This window comes from Typopeltis vanoorti, chromosome 12 (genome assembly GCF_054136105.1).
Source record: "Typopeltis vanoorti isolate ZY-2024b chromosome 12, IOZ_Tvanoo_1.0, whole genome shotgun sequence".
NCBI classification, from domain to species: domain Eukaryota; kingdom Metazoa; phylum Arthropoda; class Arachnida; order Uropygi; family Thelyphonidae; genus Typopeltis; species Typopeltis vanoorti.
This window is the reverse complement of record NC_143560.1, coordinates 114,914,284-114,930,473: the sequence shown is the minus strand read 5'-3', so window position 1 is coordinate 114,930,473 and position 16,190 is coordinate 114,914,284. Positions and strand designations below refer to the sequence as shown.

General features: G+C 37.6%; 1 protein-coding gene across 4 annotated transcripts in view; it reads right to left on the bottom strand.

Moving 5' to 3' along the window:
* LOC150101147 (uncharacterized) overlaps window positions 1–16,190 on the bottom strand; it is a 916,082-nt gene that overhangs the window by 309,802 nt on the left and 590,090 nt on the right. For all 4 annotated transcript variants that reach the window (XM_090401639.1, XM_090401642.1, XM_090401641.1 and 1 more), the window contains one exon: window positions 1,352–1,570. In XM_090401639.1, the coding sequence (XP_090257765.1) occupies window positions 1,352–1,570 (219 nt within the window). The remainder of the gene's footprint in view (window positions 1–1,351; window positions 1,571–16,190) is intronic.

Genomic DNA, 16,190 nt, shown 5'->3' with positions numbered 1-16,190 from the left:
CGAGTTTCCTCGTAGATTAGACCCGAAATACGCTTGACACCACCACGATGAGCAAGAGGACAAATAGCAGGTTTCAAAGCAAAATTCAAAAGCTCAGCACTTCAAAACACCTTGAAACTGCTGCCTGAAGAAAACACTAACTAGGCCCTATATTGTTTAACCTTTATATCAATGACATTGCCAGTGGATTGCAAAGGGATATTCAGTTGTTTGCAGATGATGCGAAGCTAGGAAGGACTATTAGTAATAGTGCAGATGTGGTAGCCGTGCAAGAGGATTTAAATAAGCTAGATAGATGGGCAAATGAATGGGGGTTTCAGTTTAATGCAGCAAAATGTAAGGTCTTGAAGTTTGGGAAACATCGATGGGATGCTGCATACTCTATGGGAGGAGTTATACTGGAGGAAGTAGGAGAGACAAGAGATCTGGGGTTGATGCTTGATAGAAACCTGAAGTTTAGGGGACATAGTGCAAAGGTTGTGAGGGTAACACAGAGGATTGCTGCAATTATGAGAAGGACACTGACCTGCAGAGATAAGAGGGTTATCATTCCGTTGTATAAGTCTATGATCAGACCACACTTGGACTATTGTTCTCAGATTTGGTCCCCAGGATTTGAAGAGGATAAATTAACTGTGGAAAGGATACAAAGACGGATGACAAAGATGGTTTCAGGACTGTACAAGCATAGTTATGAGGATCGACTGAGGGAATGTGGACTGCAGAGTTTGGTGGATAGCAGAAGGAGAGGTGATATGATTGTTGAGACTTTTAAACTGTTGAGAGGTGGTTACAGGGTTGACACTGGGGAGTTCTTTCGCTTGGTTGAACAGCGGGAAGGAGTGATGACAACACGCCTGGAAGTTACGAAAGGAAACTGTGAGCAAGAGGGTAAGGAGTGGTTTCTTTGCGTGGAGGGTGGTTGAACCATGGAATGCATTGCCTGATGGAGTGGTGGGAGCGAGAATGGTCAATGAGTTTAAAGAGTGGTATGATAGACTTTGTGTTTCTTAGGGGGGGGGGGCCTCCCATCGATGAGTCTTGACAGACTTTATGTTCTTAGGAAGGACCTCCCACGATGAGTCTTTTGACTCCATGGAGGCCTGAATAATAATAATAATAATAATAATAATAATAATAATAAATCCTTGATATGCATGATGATGATGATGATGATGACCAATTCTTTAATGCCATTTGTACTCATTAATCAACCAGTCCATGAGTAATTTGGAAAACGTCTATCTGCTGTTTCCCATCCTCTCCTCCTTAAAAAAAAAAAAAAAAAAAAAAAAAAAGAAAGGTAGAACACCATTTAGAAGTGTGACAAAATAATAGAAGCTTAACTTACCAAGGGTATACTTCCTTTGACCACTGTGACTTTTGTAGAGGAGACAGTGCTATCCTGGTAATGGCCATTGGCATGAAATACCTGAAGTTCAAATAAAAATTCATGTCCTGCTTGCAAACTGCTTGATTGAATATGTAGAACAGGTTTTTTCTGCTGTTCTCTTGTTATTAGAAGAGAATCCTCAGCATTTTCAGAGAAGTCATAACATGGCTGCAAGTCCTGTAAAACATAAAAGGCTTCTTTATTATGCTAACTAAATACTAAATCACAGTTAATTTAACACAGGATCTATATACTGAAAAATACTTCATGATATCAAATATTGTCTATAAATAACAGTTAAGACTTGTAATAAAGAAAAACTAAGAAAATAACCAACCAATTTCTCCACCTTGATGCCATTCAGCTTCATCACAGTTAATGGTTAATATGAGAGATGCAGTTAAACCTGACTTCTTGTTTATGCTATGATGTCTCTAGAATGTTCTGCTTCATCAATTCAGTTTAATGCAGCAAAATGTAAGGTCTTGAGGTTTGAGAAACATCAATGGGATGCTGCATACTCTATGGGAGGAGTTATACTGGAGGAAGTAGGGAAAACAAGAGATCTGGGGTTGATGATTGATAGAAACCTGAAATTTAGGGGACATATTGCAAAGGTGGTGAAGGTAACACAGAGGATTGCTGCAATTATGAGAAGGACACTGACCTGCAGAAATAAAAGGGTTATCATTCAATTGTATAAGTCTCTGATCAGACCACACTTACACTATTGTTCTCAGATTTGGCCCCCAGGATTTGAAGGGGATAAATTAACTGCGGAAAGGGTACAAAGGCAGATAACAGAGATGGTTTCAGACTGTACAATTTTGGTTATGAGGATCGGCTGAGGTAATGTGGACTGCAGAGTTTGGTGGATAGAAGAAGGAGAGGTGATATGATTGAGACTTTTAAACTGTTGAGAGGTGGTTACAGGGTTGACATTGGGGAGCGCTTTCGCTTGGTTGAACAGCAGGACGGAGTGATGACAAGAGGCCATCCCTGGAAGTTACAAAAGGAAACTGTGAGCAAGAGAGTGAGGAGTGGTTTCTTTGCATGGAGGGTGGTTGAACCATGAAATGTATTGCCTGATGGAGTGGTGAGAGCGAGAACGGTCAATGAGTTTAAGGAGTGGTATGATAGACTTTGTGTTTCTTAGGGGGGGACCTCCCCTCGATGAGTCTTTTGACTCCATGGAGGCCTGAATAATAATAATGATAATAATAATAATAATCAATCTCATAGCTTCCCCACTCTTACTAATTTGTCTTTCAGCTGGAACAGACTTTGATTTTCCCAGCAAAGATTGCTATCTTTTGGAAATCTCAAGAGGTCACATAGGTTTTATAAAGACTTATGACCAACTTTCATACTCAAATCTTTAAGTAATGATAAGATATAAAAAGAAATTCTAGCAAACTATCTGTAATGAAGAGAGAGAGAGAGAGAGAGAGTTTCTGTATTTAAATATGATGTTACTCTGCATACAATGGTATGAGAACAACTTTTTCAGGATAACTATTAAAGATAATATCAGATAGGTATCACAAAGTTGTATATAGGGATGTGCTATCCCATAAGAAAATGGACGCTGTGATCAAATGATGGGAAAACCAAGAACATGATTGATATGATTACGATTAAAAGAAGATGGATACCATCAGTACAGCAGTGTTGAACTTTTCAAGGAGTGGATATAGACTTAGACCATAGTTTAGTGATTGCAAACATCAAGTTGAAATTAAAAAAGAAATATAAACCCCAACATCAGAATAGAAGAGATACAGCAAGAATAAGTGAAGCAGAAATAGGAAGAAGTACAGAACAGTCTTAGAAGAGAAAGTTAAAAGTGTGGAGAAAGAAAAAAACTCATATCTAAGAATGAAAAGAGCAATGAAGGCGATAGAGATGCAGTTGAAGAAACAGGTACCAGAAGAAGTGAAGATCAAGAAGAAATGGATTAGACAAGAAACACTGAAGCTAGTGCAGGAGAAAATAAGGTTGAAAATAAGAAGGAATACATCAAAACAAATAGAGGAGCACTATAGAAAGAAATGTAACAATATAGAACAGTACTATGGAGAACATAAAACAAGGTTGGTATACAAAATGATCAGAACCATTAATAGAAAGTGGCAACCAAAACAGACCACAATTAAAGATGGAAAAGACAAAGTATTGATGAATAAAGAAAAAACTGTACAGCAGTGGGCAAGATACTGTAGTGAGTTATATGAAGAAAAACTAGATTCAGATAGCATTGGGAAACTGACTGAAGAATTGAAGCAGATATCACCACCAAGTAATGAGCATGATATGGACATTTTAAGAGGAGAGGTAGAAAACACAATACGATGGCTAAAACACAACAAGAGTCCTGGTAACGATAACATTACTGGAGAAATGATTAAATATGGTGGTGAAAATATGGTTACAGAAATGCACCAACTATGTAATATGGTATGGAAAGAAGGGAAAATGCCAGAGGAGTGGGTGAAATCAATATTAGTGATATTATACAAGAAAGGAAATAAGCTAGGATGTAAAAATTATAGAACAATTGCTTTGACAAGTTACCTTGGTAAAGTGATGATGATGATATTGACAGAAAGATTGAGAACACAATTGGAAGCATACCTTGTATTTTTTCAGGATTTAGGAAGGATAGAATTTAACAGATTTTGACAATGAAGTTAATAGCAGAGAAAGCTAGGAGAAAAAACAAAAACATATATACAAGCAGCCCTCAGTTTACACCGCAGTTCCATTCCTGAAAAAATGGCCGTAAACTGAATCGGCGTAAAACGAACCCAATTTTAATGGGAGGTATGAAGTTAGGTTCCGCGCAGTCAAAAAAATATGCACATCCAGTATGTGTAACATTATTATATTTAAAGCTTTGATAATACATACATATATATTTGTTAAAATAAAATTATTAATAACGAAAACAAAACAAAATTATATACAAAAAATATGAAACTTCGAAAAGATATTACATATTTTTATGTTGAAGTTCCTGGTTTCGGATCACCTGCATTTTTTTTAAAAAAGGTATCCAGTGTTAACTGCCTAGATTTTCTTTTTCTTTCTTTAAGGAATTCAGTGTAAGGTCGAATAGATGTGATTACATTCCTTTTTACGTTCGCACTCCATTCCCAATCATGGTCCATTTCGCAGAGTTCATCAGTTCAATGTCTCTATGCTTGCTAGGATACGCTGTAAATCAGCCGTTTTCATATCTCTCTGAGGACCTTCTTCGTTTTCTTGCTCCTCCTCTGGATGTTGACTTAATTGTTCGGTTAATTCTTTTAAGTCTTCATTGGAAAGTGGTTTATCATGGCTCTCTAATACTTCTGTCACCTCTTCAGCTGTAATATTGTACAATCCCACCTCTCGCGCAAGCTTGGTAACATCTTCAATAACATTCTCCTCTTGCTCTAATTCCTCAAAGTCATGCATAAATGCTGGAAGAAGTTTTCGCCATACTCCTTTTAAACACTTTGCTGACACATCATTCCAAGCTGCCTCGATGTTGTTAATGATCTTCAAAATATCAAATGACAGCCAATAGTCTTTAATAGTTTTTCCTGAAGTGTCCAAGACTCTTACCATTTCCATAAATGTTATACGGAGGTAATAGGCTTTGAAGATTGATATAATCCCCTGATCCATCAGTTGCAAAAGTGATGTTGTGTTTGGGGGCATGTGAACAACCTTGACATCTAATGGTGTTCTTACTTCAGCAAGCTTTTGAGGATGTCCAGGGGCATTATCCAAGAGAAGCAATACCTTGGCTGGCAAATCATTTTCTTTACAGAAGCAAAGCACGGTAGGACAAAAATAATTTGTCTACCAATCTATAAAAACATCTTGTGTAACCCAAGCTTTCTTGTTCCATTTCCAATAGACTGGCAGCATGGATTTTAGACCCTTGAAGGCACGTGGTGTCTGTGAATGGTACACCAACATTGGTTTAAGCTTCAAAGTTCTGGAGACATATGCACCCAACAAAAGCATGTCTATCTTTTGCAGCTTTAAAACCTGGAGTGGAATGTTCTTCGCAGGAAAGGAAGATGTGTGATGGCAATTTTTTCCAGTAAAGCCCAGGCTCATCAACATTAAAAATTCAGGAGGATAACTTCCTTGTTCTACACAGTCTTGAAATTCTTTAGGAAAAGCAGCCGTTGCCGCAACATCTGCATTTGCTGCCTCACCACATAATTTGACACTGTGGCACTTACTTCGAGACTTAAATCTCATGAAGCAACCTTTGCTTCCTAAAAATGGCAATTTTTTCCAGTAAAGCCAAGGCTCATCAACATTAAAAATTCAGGAGGATAACTTCCTTGTTCTACACTGTCTTGAAATTCTTTAGGAAAAGCAGCCGTTGCCGAAACATCTGCATTTGCTGCCTCACCATATAATTTGACACTGTGGCACTTACTTCGAGACTTAAATCTCATGAAGCAACCTTTGCTTCCTAAAAATGTTTCTTTGCCTCCATCTGTCTTTTTAAGATCCTCAAAAATTGTTTTTGCTTTCTCAGTTATAACAGCCTGCGTCAGAGGAATGTTTTTCTGATTCAAGTCATCCACCCATAATGATAATAATTTTTAAATTTTTTCATGAAGTTTACCCCTGCTATTATTTAGTGCTGCCATTTAGTGCTATCATTTAGTGCTGCCACAGATTGTTGCACAGACTGTTTTATTCTATCTGCATTTTTCATAATTGTTGTAACAGTTGATGGAGGTAAGTTCATACTTCTACAGACATTAGCACGTGTCTGCCCATCTTCCATTTTTCAAATCACCTCCATCTTCTTTTCAAGTGTGATTGATTTCCGAGCCTTCTTAATACCAAGTTCTGATAATTTTTCTGCACTTTTATTATCAGACATGGTATGTAATTACGTACTTTATCAATTTAAATACGGATGTACGTAAAAAAAATTAAATAGAACAATTAGGTAGATTCAACATTAAAACTAGGTTTGATAGATATATGTCGTAGTAGCTTGGTAAACACTCAAACATTAGAGTGCCTGCTAGCGTCGTTTCTCAGTCAACCACACTACAGTAAGAAAGCACAGCAATCGACAACAGGCAATCGGTGTAAATTGAACCAATGTAAACTAAGGGCTGCCTGTACTTGCTTAGTTGATTTTCAGAAAGCATTTAACAGTATTAACCAGAAAGTGACATTAGCAGTTCTGGAATCCTATGGAATTGATAAAAAACTAATAGCTATATTAAAAGATGTTTATCAGAATGCAATTGCAGCAGTTAGAATAGGCAATGATTTGGGGAAATGGTTTAGAAACAAGCAGAGATACCAGACAGGGGAACCCAATATCACTAAGCATTTTCATCACACATTTAGAAAGAGCAATGGACAAACTGAAGTAAGATGCAAAAGGAATATCAGTACATGGAATGAGAACTAACAATCTCAGATTTTCAGATGACATTGTTATTATTGAAGAAGACGAAAGAGAACTACATAAAACACTGAAACTGTTAAATAAGGAAGGGAAGAGATTTGGACTTGTTATGAACTTGAAAAAAACAAAGAGAATGGTATTTGGTGAGAAGAACATGAAACAAAAGATACAAGTGGATGGAATTGATATAGAAAATGTAGAACAATTCACATATTTGGGAAGTAAAACGATGCATGATTTGGACTGTAAAAAAGAAATAAAGATCAGGATTGCAAAGGGAAGAAAAAAATCTGAAGGCCATGGATAACATCTGGAAAAGTAAAGTGATCAGCCTGCAAACAAAAGTAAAAGTACTGGAAACATGCATCTTTAGCGGTGTGCTGTATGGATCTGAAACATGGGTAATAAGGAATCAAGAAAAAGAATTTTGGCATTTGAAAGAACTTGTTACGGGAAGATTCTAAGAATAGGATGGGTACAAAGAAAATCACAAATGAAGGGCTCTATTGGAAGATACAACTAAAAGAGAATCTAATGCAGAAGATTATAAAACAGAGGCTGCAATTATTGGGACATATCTGCAGAATGAGTGAGGACTGGAAGATAAAGACATTTATGTTTGGTATTTTGGATGGTTTAAACAGAAGAGGTAGACCATACAGAGAATGGATAGATGATATAAAGGATTGGTGTGGAATGCCTGTACAGCAACTGCGACACTGTGCAATGGACAAAGGTGGAAGAAGATAGTGAAGGAGGCATCGGCCACCAACGGGCAGTAAGCCCTTGGTTCGTGATGATGATGATGATCCCATAAGAAGAAGGTCACTAGTGGTGTACTGCAGGGATCAGTTTTGGAATGACTGCTGTTAAATGTATATATTAATATTGGGATGGGTTTAACTAGTGATATGCAGATATTCACAGACAATGAAAAATTCAGGAGAGCAATGCAGAGTCAAACAGATGTTGTGGCCATGCAGGAGGACTTGAATAGATTGCATAAATGGGTAGGTAAGTTGAACTTTCAGTTCAATGTTGCAAAGTGTGCGTGCAGTTTTGAAATTTGGTAAGCAACTGTGGGATGCAAAGTACACACTTGGTGGGGAAACTTTAAAGGAGTAAAAGAAAATTAGTGATCTGGGAGTGATGGTGGACAAGGACCTGAAATTCAGAGGTCACACTGCACAAGTTGTGAAGGCATCTCATCAGATAATGGCAATGATGCAGAGGATTCTAACATACAGAAATAAAGAGGTTATGATGGCATTGTATGAGGCCTTGATCAGGCCTCATATGGAGTATTGTGCACAGAACAGGTTGCTGTGTTTTCATGGTGATGAGAATAAGTTGGAAAGGATCCAGAGAAGATTCACAAAGGTTGTCGATAGTTTTTGGAATGTGGAATATGAGGACAGATTGAGAAAATTTAAACTACAAAGTCTCATGAATAGGAGAAATATGAGTGAGACATAAGCTATTCAGGGGTTGACATGGAAGAGATTTTCATGGAATGAGAGTGGAGGTGGGTAGAATAAGAGGCTATCGCTGGAAACTGTATAAAGAGGGTATGAATGGAGCAGTGAGGAGAAGGTCCTTTGCAAGGAGAGTGGTTGATGAGTGGAATGCATTGCCTGAATATGTTGTGAATGTAGACACATTGAATCATTGTAAGGCATGCTGGATGAGCATTGAATGCAATAGTGTTTACCTCCCACAATGAGTCTCTCACTCCATGGAGGTCAAATGTTAAAATTCAATAAATCAATTCTTATTTTCTCTTAGTGTGTTGTTAATACTCTGAAGCACTAATGGATAACAACGTCTGTATGTGCATTAGCCTCTCAATAGGGCATGACGTGTTTTCATGTCCACCAAAATTTGGATGTGAAACATATGATATAGTTAAAGAAACATAGTAAAGAAGTGCAAAACATCAGTTATCTCCATGTTGAGGTGTGATAACCATTTACACTTAGTAGAACCTTTAACTGGATTAACTTGTATTCATAGCCAAGTTTCAGATCTAGTGCAAATGAAAGCCAGAAATGCATAATTCTTAACAGTGTGCAAAATAGCTCTAAATTTTAAAAGGAGATATAAGATAATCTAAGATGTGTACAATATATTTTTATATTTCTAGTCATTTTATCATATACATTACATGATAAAATTTATCATATGATAAATGGATATGATAAATATATAATTTTTATCATATCAATTTATCAATGTACTATCATATAATGTATTATTATGCATGATATGATAGTACATTATCTCATCAGAAATATTGGACACTCCCTTCCAAGAAGCAGATATGCTTATATACATAATATCATGACTGATACAGGTACGAAAGAGAGAATATGATCTTACAATCTTGATAGAAAAACATTAATAGTAGAATCAGTGGTATTAAGAGCCCAGTGACATCTGACTAATGCAACTGATGTGAAGTCATCAGCATCTACATGAGGTTGTTGGAACCTAAAGGTATGCTGAAATTTCGATATAGTAATGGCAGAAATAGCAGGAACAAGAATGGCAAATTTATGGCATTGGTTGGTGCAACCTTGCAAATTAACACCAGATGATGTAGTCACAGGAACAGAATGCGAAGGGTTTAGTATTTTCAGAGAATATAGAGATGTTTTCATATTTTTCATATTTTTCATATTTTTCATTTCATATTTCAGCATTCATATTTAAGAATTTAGGGACACAAAACACATGCTGAAATGATTATTTCACTTTATTTTATTAATAATAAGTAAAATAATCATTCAACAAGTGTGTTTTGTGTCAATAAATTCGTAAATATGAATAGAGAAGATGAGAAGAGGTAAGGGATATGGAGGGAGGTCACTACCCAGACCGGTTTCAGCCTTTTTTGAGGCTTCATCAGTGAGTAGCTAGACCTAATACCGAAGTGTATAGCGAAAAGAACTTATGTACTCTAGCATTCGCAGAGTACATAAGTTCTTTTCGGTCTGGGTAGTGACCTCCCTCCATAATGTAATAACAGCATACATTTCCTAGGAAATGCGTTTTTACATTATGGAAAATACCTAAGAATAGCGATCAGAACTTTACCACCTTTGCAACGAGCTGCCCGGTATTGTACTACGTACTAGGATCACTTGCATTGGCTAACGCTAGTGTCGCTGATACTTTATAGTTTACTATATTCGGCAAGAAACTCTCTGATTCTGATCTTTGAGTTTCTTATTCGGTTTTAAAACTATGCGGGATTTAATATCCCCTTAATTTAAGTAATGTTTTCATTGCCGAAATGAAGCTTATTAGCTCTTTATTCTTAAGTAAGCCTTATTTACATCTGGGTTGCTCAACTCCCCATACACGTCTTGCTCACTTACAGTCAGTCCCTCCTCCCCATCATCATCTGCTGTCAATCTCTCCATGAAGTCGCATTCACAAGATTGAAAGACCTTTATGAACTGCTCATTAAGTATCTCCACCACACCTTCTGCAACAGCTGTCTTTATACCATTTTCTCCAATCAGTACCATCCCTCCATAATCATTCTTTCTTTTGCTGGCTACATTTCGAAAGAACTCCTTAGGATTTTTTTAGCTTAGCTAACTGCTGTTCATACCTCACTTTAGCTACCCTCAACAACCAAGTCACCTGCCTTGCCTGATCTTTGTAGTTCTCATGGATTTGATTATTTCCACTTCTCTTATACTGCCTGCATAATGCCCCTTTTCTCTGTATCGCATCCTTAATCTCTTTATTCATCCATACCTTATTTAACCTTCTAACCCTTGGAATTCATTTAGACATTGCATTTACTAGATAGTTTTTGAAAATCTTCCAAACTGCATTGATCGCTTTTCAAGCTAACTCCTCATTCCATGCTACACCCTCAAGCAGTCTCCTGAGCTCTTCATAATCCCCCCCCCCCCCACACACACACAAACACACTTATAGTTCCACATATACCCTTTTCTTACAGAGGTCTTCAAACTGCTGACAACCACTCAGGTAATCACCTGATGGTCACACTCACCAATGGGAGAGTGATTTGACACCTCATTTATAATCACATCCTCTGATGAGATGACCAAATCTAAGACTTTCAAACCTCATTTGCCCACTGTTACATACTGTCTGAGGTAGTTATCCCTCAAAAACTCAAGAAACTCACATTTTCTTTACTTCCAGTTGCTATCTCATTATTCCAGTCTATATTGCCATAATTAAAATTGCCCATAACGATCACTCTTTTCTTATTTGATACTAATTTGATTATACATTTCATAGTCACTACCATCAACATTACTTGGTCTATAACAACATCGAACCAACTATTTCATTCCATTCACCTCTATCTCACACCATACTGCCTCAAAACCACTGGCCCTATTTCCCTCTTGCATCTCTACCTTGTATGGACATGTCTCTTTCTCTATCATCAATAGCACCCCCCTCTCTCTTTACCCCTTCTATCCTCATGAAACACATCATATCCTTCCATTACTATTCCTGTAAGGATGTCATCCCTTTTTAACCATGTCTCATTTCTTCCAACACTTTTTGGGTGAACAGACTCAATTAGTGCAACCATTTCATCTGCCTTGTTTCTTACACTTCTAGCATTTGTATATAAACACAACAGCTCATTCCTGGATCTATAGCTAGTTCCACAGATACCACTCATTCGATGTGATCTCTCCATGCTCGACTGCGACCATTTCCCTTTCTGCTAATTCATTTTATAATCCTCTTCAATTCCAACTGTTTCTTCTTAATCCCTTGTCATTCCATTCCTTTCCTGTCTACACATGCTCTTACATCCTCTTGGAGCATCAACCTTTCTCATGCTGTGTACCTCCTGTCCACACTGAGCCTCCCCATTTCCTTGTTCATCTTGCACACCCATTCTCTCATTTTCCATACTCATGCCACTCACTTCCTCATTCATAACCACCTCTTCAATCTCTCCTGTCTCACTCTTCCACATCACTTCCCACTTGATCTGATTCATTCTCTGTACTCACTTCTCTACCTTCCAGCAGCAGTCTCTTCAAGTGACTCAACCATAACCACTAAAATGCAGTCCATCTCTCTTATATGTTCACTTTGTCCTTCAAACTGATTCCACACATTAACAAACTACTCCCCTCGCCTCAGACATTTCAGCCAACATATCATTCATAATCTTTGCTCTCTGCCTCATCTCACCACAGTCATAGTTAGGCAACATGCATACTACCCTTCCTGTCACACTAGTCTCTTTTATCCATCTAAGCAGCCTCCTGATATCCATTCTGATGTGCTCTTTGTCCTCTGTCAAGTCATTCGTACCTATTAAAACCATCAACTGCTTTGCTAGCTCCCTCCTCATATCCAATGCCTCAATCACTCTACTCATTTTACCCTGGTAAACATACATCATGCATCCTCTCATCCAGCAGCACACCTTTAATAATGGAGTCGCCATAAAACGCCACTCGCTCGTCTTTCATTAACTCTTTCGTACTTACTTGATTTGTTTTAATCGTTTTCATTAAGAAATTAAGAAATTTAAGAATTTTCTTAATTTCACTTTGCATCCATTTCATCTCTTGCCGCATCCAATCAAATTCAACTTTAGAATCTCACGTCATGTTTGCTCTATCATTCAATCTTTCTCATTTTCGAACTCTCGACCCCCGCTTCATACTTTCACTCGTCACCTTTCGTCACCCTATTTCCAGTTTCTTTTGTTCTCTCAATTTCATTGCCTTCTGCCACATTTGCCTCGCTTTTTACCATCCCTTGAGGTTTTCAAATCCCTCGTTTTCTTTTTCATGATTTTTTAACAATTTTTCGCCTTTCTTTCATGCCTTCCTTCTCTCCTGAATGAGCACTCATTCTTCCCGTGACATTCTCACTACTAACACTTTCTGTCATCAAATTCATATTAGCATCATCAAATCGTCGATTAGCTCACATTTCGCACACACACATCCTCCTTCCTTCCGCCCTGTGTCCACAAATCATCTATGTAATCAAAAGAATACATGTAGCACACCTTCACTTCACGAAACGACTGAAGTCTAAGTTAAAGTCATGCAATGACAAAGCCGCCGCCATCTTTCCTCTGTCGGTTACTACTATAAGGTCTAATAACAACGAATTTGTAATTAAGTTTAGGCAAAATATCCCACACACTAATAATACTAGTAGCGCACAACTTTTATAGCAGTTCTTACTCAAACAATAACTCATATACAAATAATTATTTCAAGAATAACTTATCTGAATCTGGAGCTCTTCTTACACACCGCCACTTCCATTATAATTAGTACAATGAGTTCAGGTAAAGTGATTATTATGGCAGCTTCAACTATGCAGATATAGACTGGAAGGAAGACTGGAAGAATCATCAGGAAGGATATGGAAATTCTACACGTACTGAGAGATAATTCTTTGATGCAACATGCTTATGAGAGACTCGGGTTCTTATAAAAGGTAACCACCTTGGTTACTATCTGTGACCAAGGTAGTCACATGCCCCCCCAATTGGAGAAAGTAACAGTGTTCTTGGCTTGGGAGACTGTGAAATATGAGGAATATTCTATCAAGAAAGGGTATATGTGGAACTGCAAGGCAGGTGATTATGACAAGCTTAGGAGACAGCTTGGAACTATAACATGGAACAAAGAACTGAGAGGTAAGCAAATAAATGCTGCATGAGAACTGACAAAAGAAATACATATCAGCATCAATATGTAATTTATTCCAAAGGCCAGAATGCTGAATAAAGTAGGTGTAAAATAGATGAATGTGGAGTTTAAGCATGAAATCTGGAAAAAGAATGTACTTTTTAGGAACTACAAGATGAATAGCAGTAATAATCAGTTACATGAAGAGTATAAAGAAAAAGTCAGGAGAATGGCTCAGTTAGTAAGGAAAACAAAACTGCAGAAATTAGCAAACCAGGTAAAGAAAAACTCTACAGAGTTTTTGAGATACGTGGCAAGTAGAAAGAAGAATGATCATGGTAAGATGATGTTAATGGATGAAAGTGGTAGAATGGTAACTGCAGCATAAAACATTGTTGAGGTATTCAGTGATCAATTTATAAGGCTGCATCATCATCATGAGGGACTTAAGTGTAGAGGACATAGGAGAGGATAGCTTAATTGTGAGTTAGTAGGAGATATTTGAGGAAATAAATTTGATGTCAATAAGGCATGGTGATTTGATCACATATCACCACGCATCTTAGGTGAATTTTCTATGGAATTGGCAGTAGAATAGGTATACCTGTTTAATAAGTCTTGCAACAGCATATGCTCCAAAAGGGTGGATGGAGGATAAAACTGCTCCACAGCATGAAAGTGGTGATAAGGCTGTAGCTTCAATTATAGGCTAATTTGTATACCTGGAGTTGTGGTGAAGGTACTACTGGAGAGATTGGTGAGAAGTAGGGTACAGAATTTGTTTGATAACAGCAGAATTATCTGCAGTTATCAGCATGGGTTTGTTAAAGGGAGATCATGTTTCACTAACTTAGTTGTGTACTATAACAAGATGACAAATACCTTGGACAGGAGAGTTGCATATACAGTGGTGAACTTGGATTTTGGAAACGCTTTTGATAGGCTTCCACATGACAAGGTGTTAAATACATTGAAATGGATAGTATTAGATAACAGATTTTCTGAGCTGGATCAGTGACAGGCTGTCAGATAGGTATCAGAAAGTTGTATATGGGGGTGCAGTATTCCGAAAGAGGAAGGTGACTAGTGGTGTGCTATTGTCATTTGGGACCAATATTGCTCGACTTGTATTAATGATACTGAGATAGATTTAACTGGAGATAAGAAATGAAGTAGATGCTATGGTCTTACAGCAGGACTCAAATATATTGAATGAATGGGCAGATAAGTGGAACTGTGAACTTATAGTTCACAATTCCATTTGCTTGCTCATTCAAAACTTTACAACAAAAGTGTAAAGTTTTGAAATCTGGTAAGCAACAATGGGATGCAAAATATACACTTGGTGGGAAATTTTTCAAGGAGGTAGAGGAGATTAGATATCTGGCAATGGTGCTGGACAAGGACCTGAAATACAAGAGACACATTAACAAGTTGTGAAGCCATAACATTGGATAAGGCAATGGTGCCTTGATGTGCATAAATAAAGAAGGGATTTTATAATTCTTATTATTTTATTATTATCAACATCTGACCTCCATGTAGTCAGAGACTCATCATGGGAGGTGCACACTATGGCACAAAGATCATACAACCATGCTTTAAATTGATTCAGTGTGTGTTTATATTCACAATACACTCAGGCAAGGCATTCAACTGACCAACTACTCTCCATGCAAACAACCTACTACTACTACTACTCACCCTTCTGCTCAAATCCTCCTTATACAGCAATGGCCTCTTGTTCTACCCCCCCCCCCTCACATTCTACGAAAAAAGCTCTTCCATGTTCACCTGATAACTACCGCTAAGTAGCTTATTTGTCTCAATCGTATTCCCCCCCATCTTTCTCCTATTTACAAGGCTCTGCAAATTATATTCTCTCGATATGTCCTTGTACTCCACATTCCAAAGACGACTAATCACCTTTGTGAATCTTCTCTGGAACCTTTCTAACACGTCCTCATCACACTCAAAACCTGGTGACCAAATTCTGTGCACAATAATCCACATCAGGCTTGATCAAGGCCTTATACAATGGGATCATAACAGCCTCTATTTCTGCATGTCACGGTCCTCTGCATCATTACCATTATTTGATGTGACATTTTCACAATTTGTGCAATGTGGTCCCTGAATTTCAAGACCTTGTCCTTCATCACCCCTAGATCTCATATCTCCTCTACTTCCCTTTAAAGTTTCCCCAACAAGGGTATACTTTGCATCCCATAGTTGTTTACCAAATCTCAAACTTTACACTTTGCAACACTGAACTGATAGTTCCACTTACCTGCCCATTCATGTAATCTATTTAAGTCTTCTTTTAAGGTTATAACATCTGCTTCACTCTGCACTGCTCTCCCCAATTTTGTACCATGTGCAAACAGCTGCATATCACTAGTTAAACCCTTTCCAATAACATTTATATACAAATTGAACAACAATGGTTCCAAAACTGACTCCTGCAGTAAACCAATACTGACTTTTCTCTTTGGGGATTTCTGATACCTATCTGACAGATAGTCACTAATCCAAGTCAAAGTCTATTATCCAATACCAACTGCTTCAATTTATTTACTAGCTTTTCATGTAACAGTCTATCAAAAGCTTTTGCAAAATCCAAGTACATCACTATATATGCATCACCCCTGTCCAAGATATTTGTTACCTTGTTATAGTA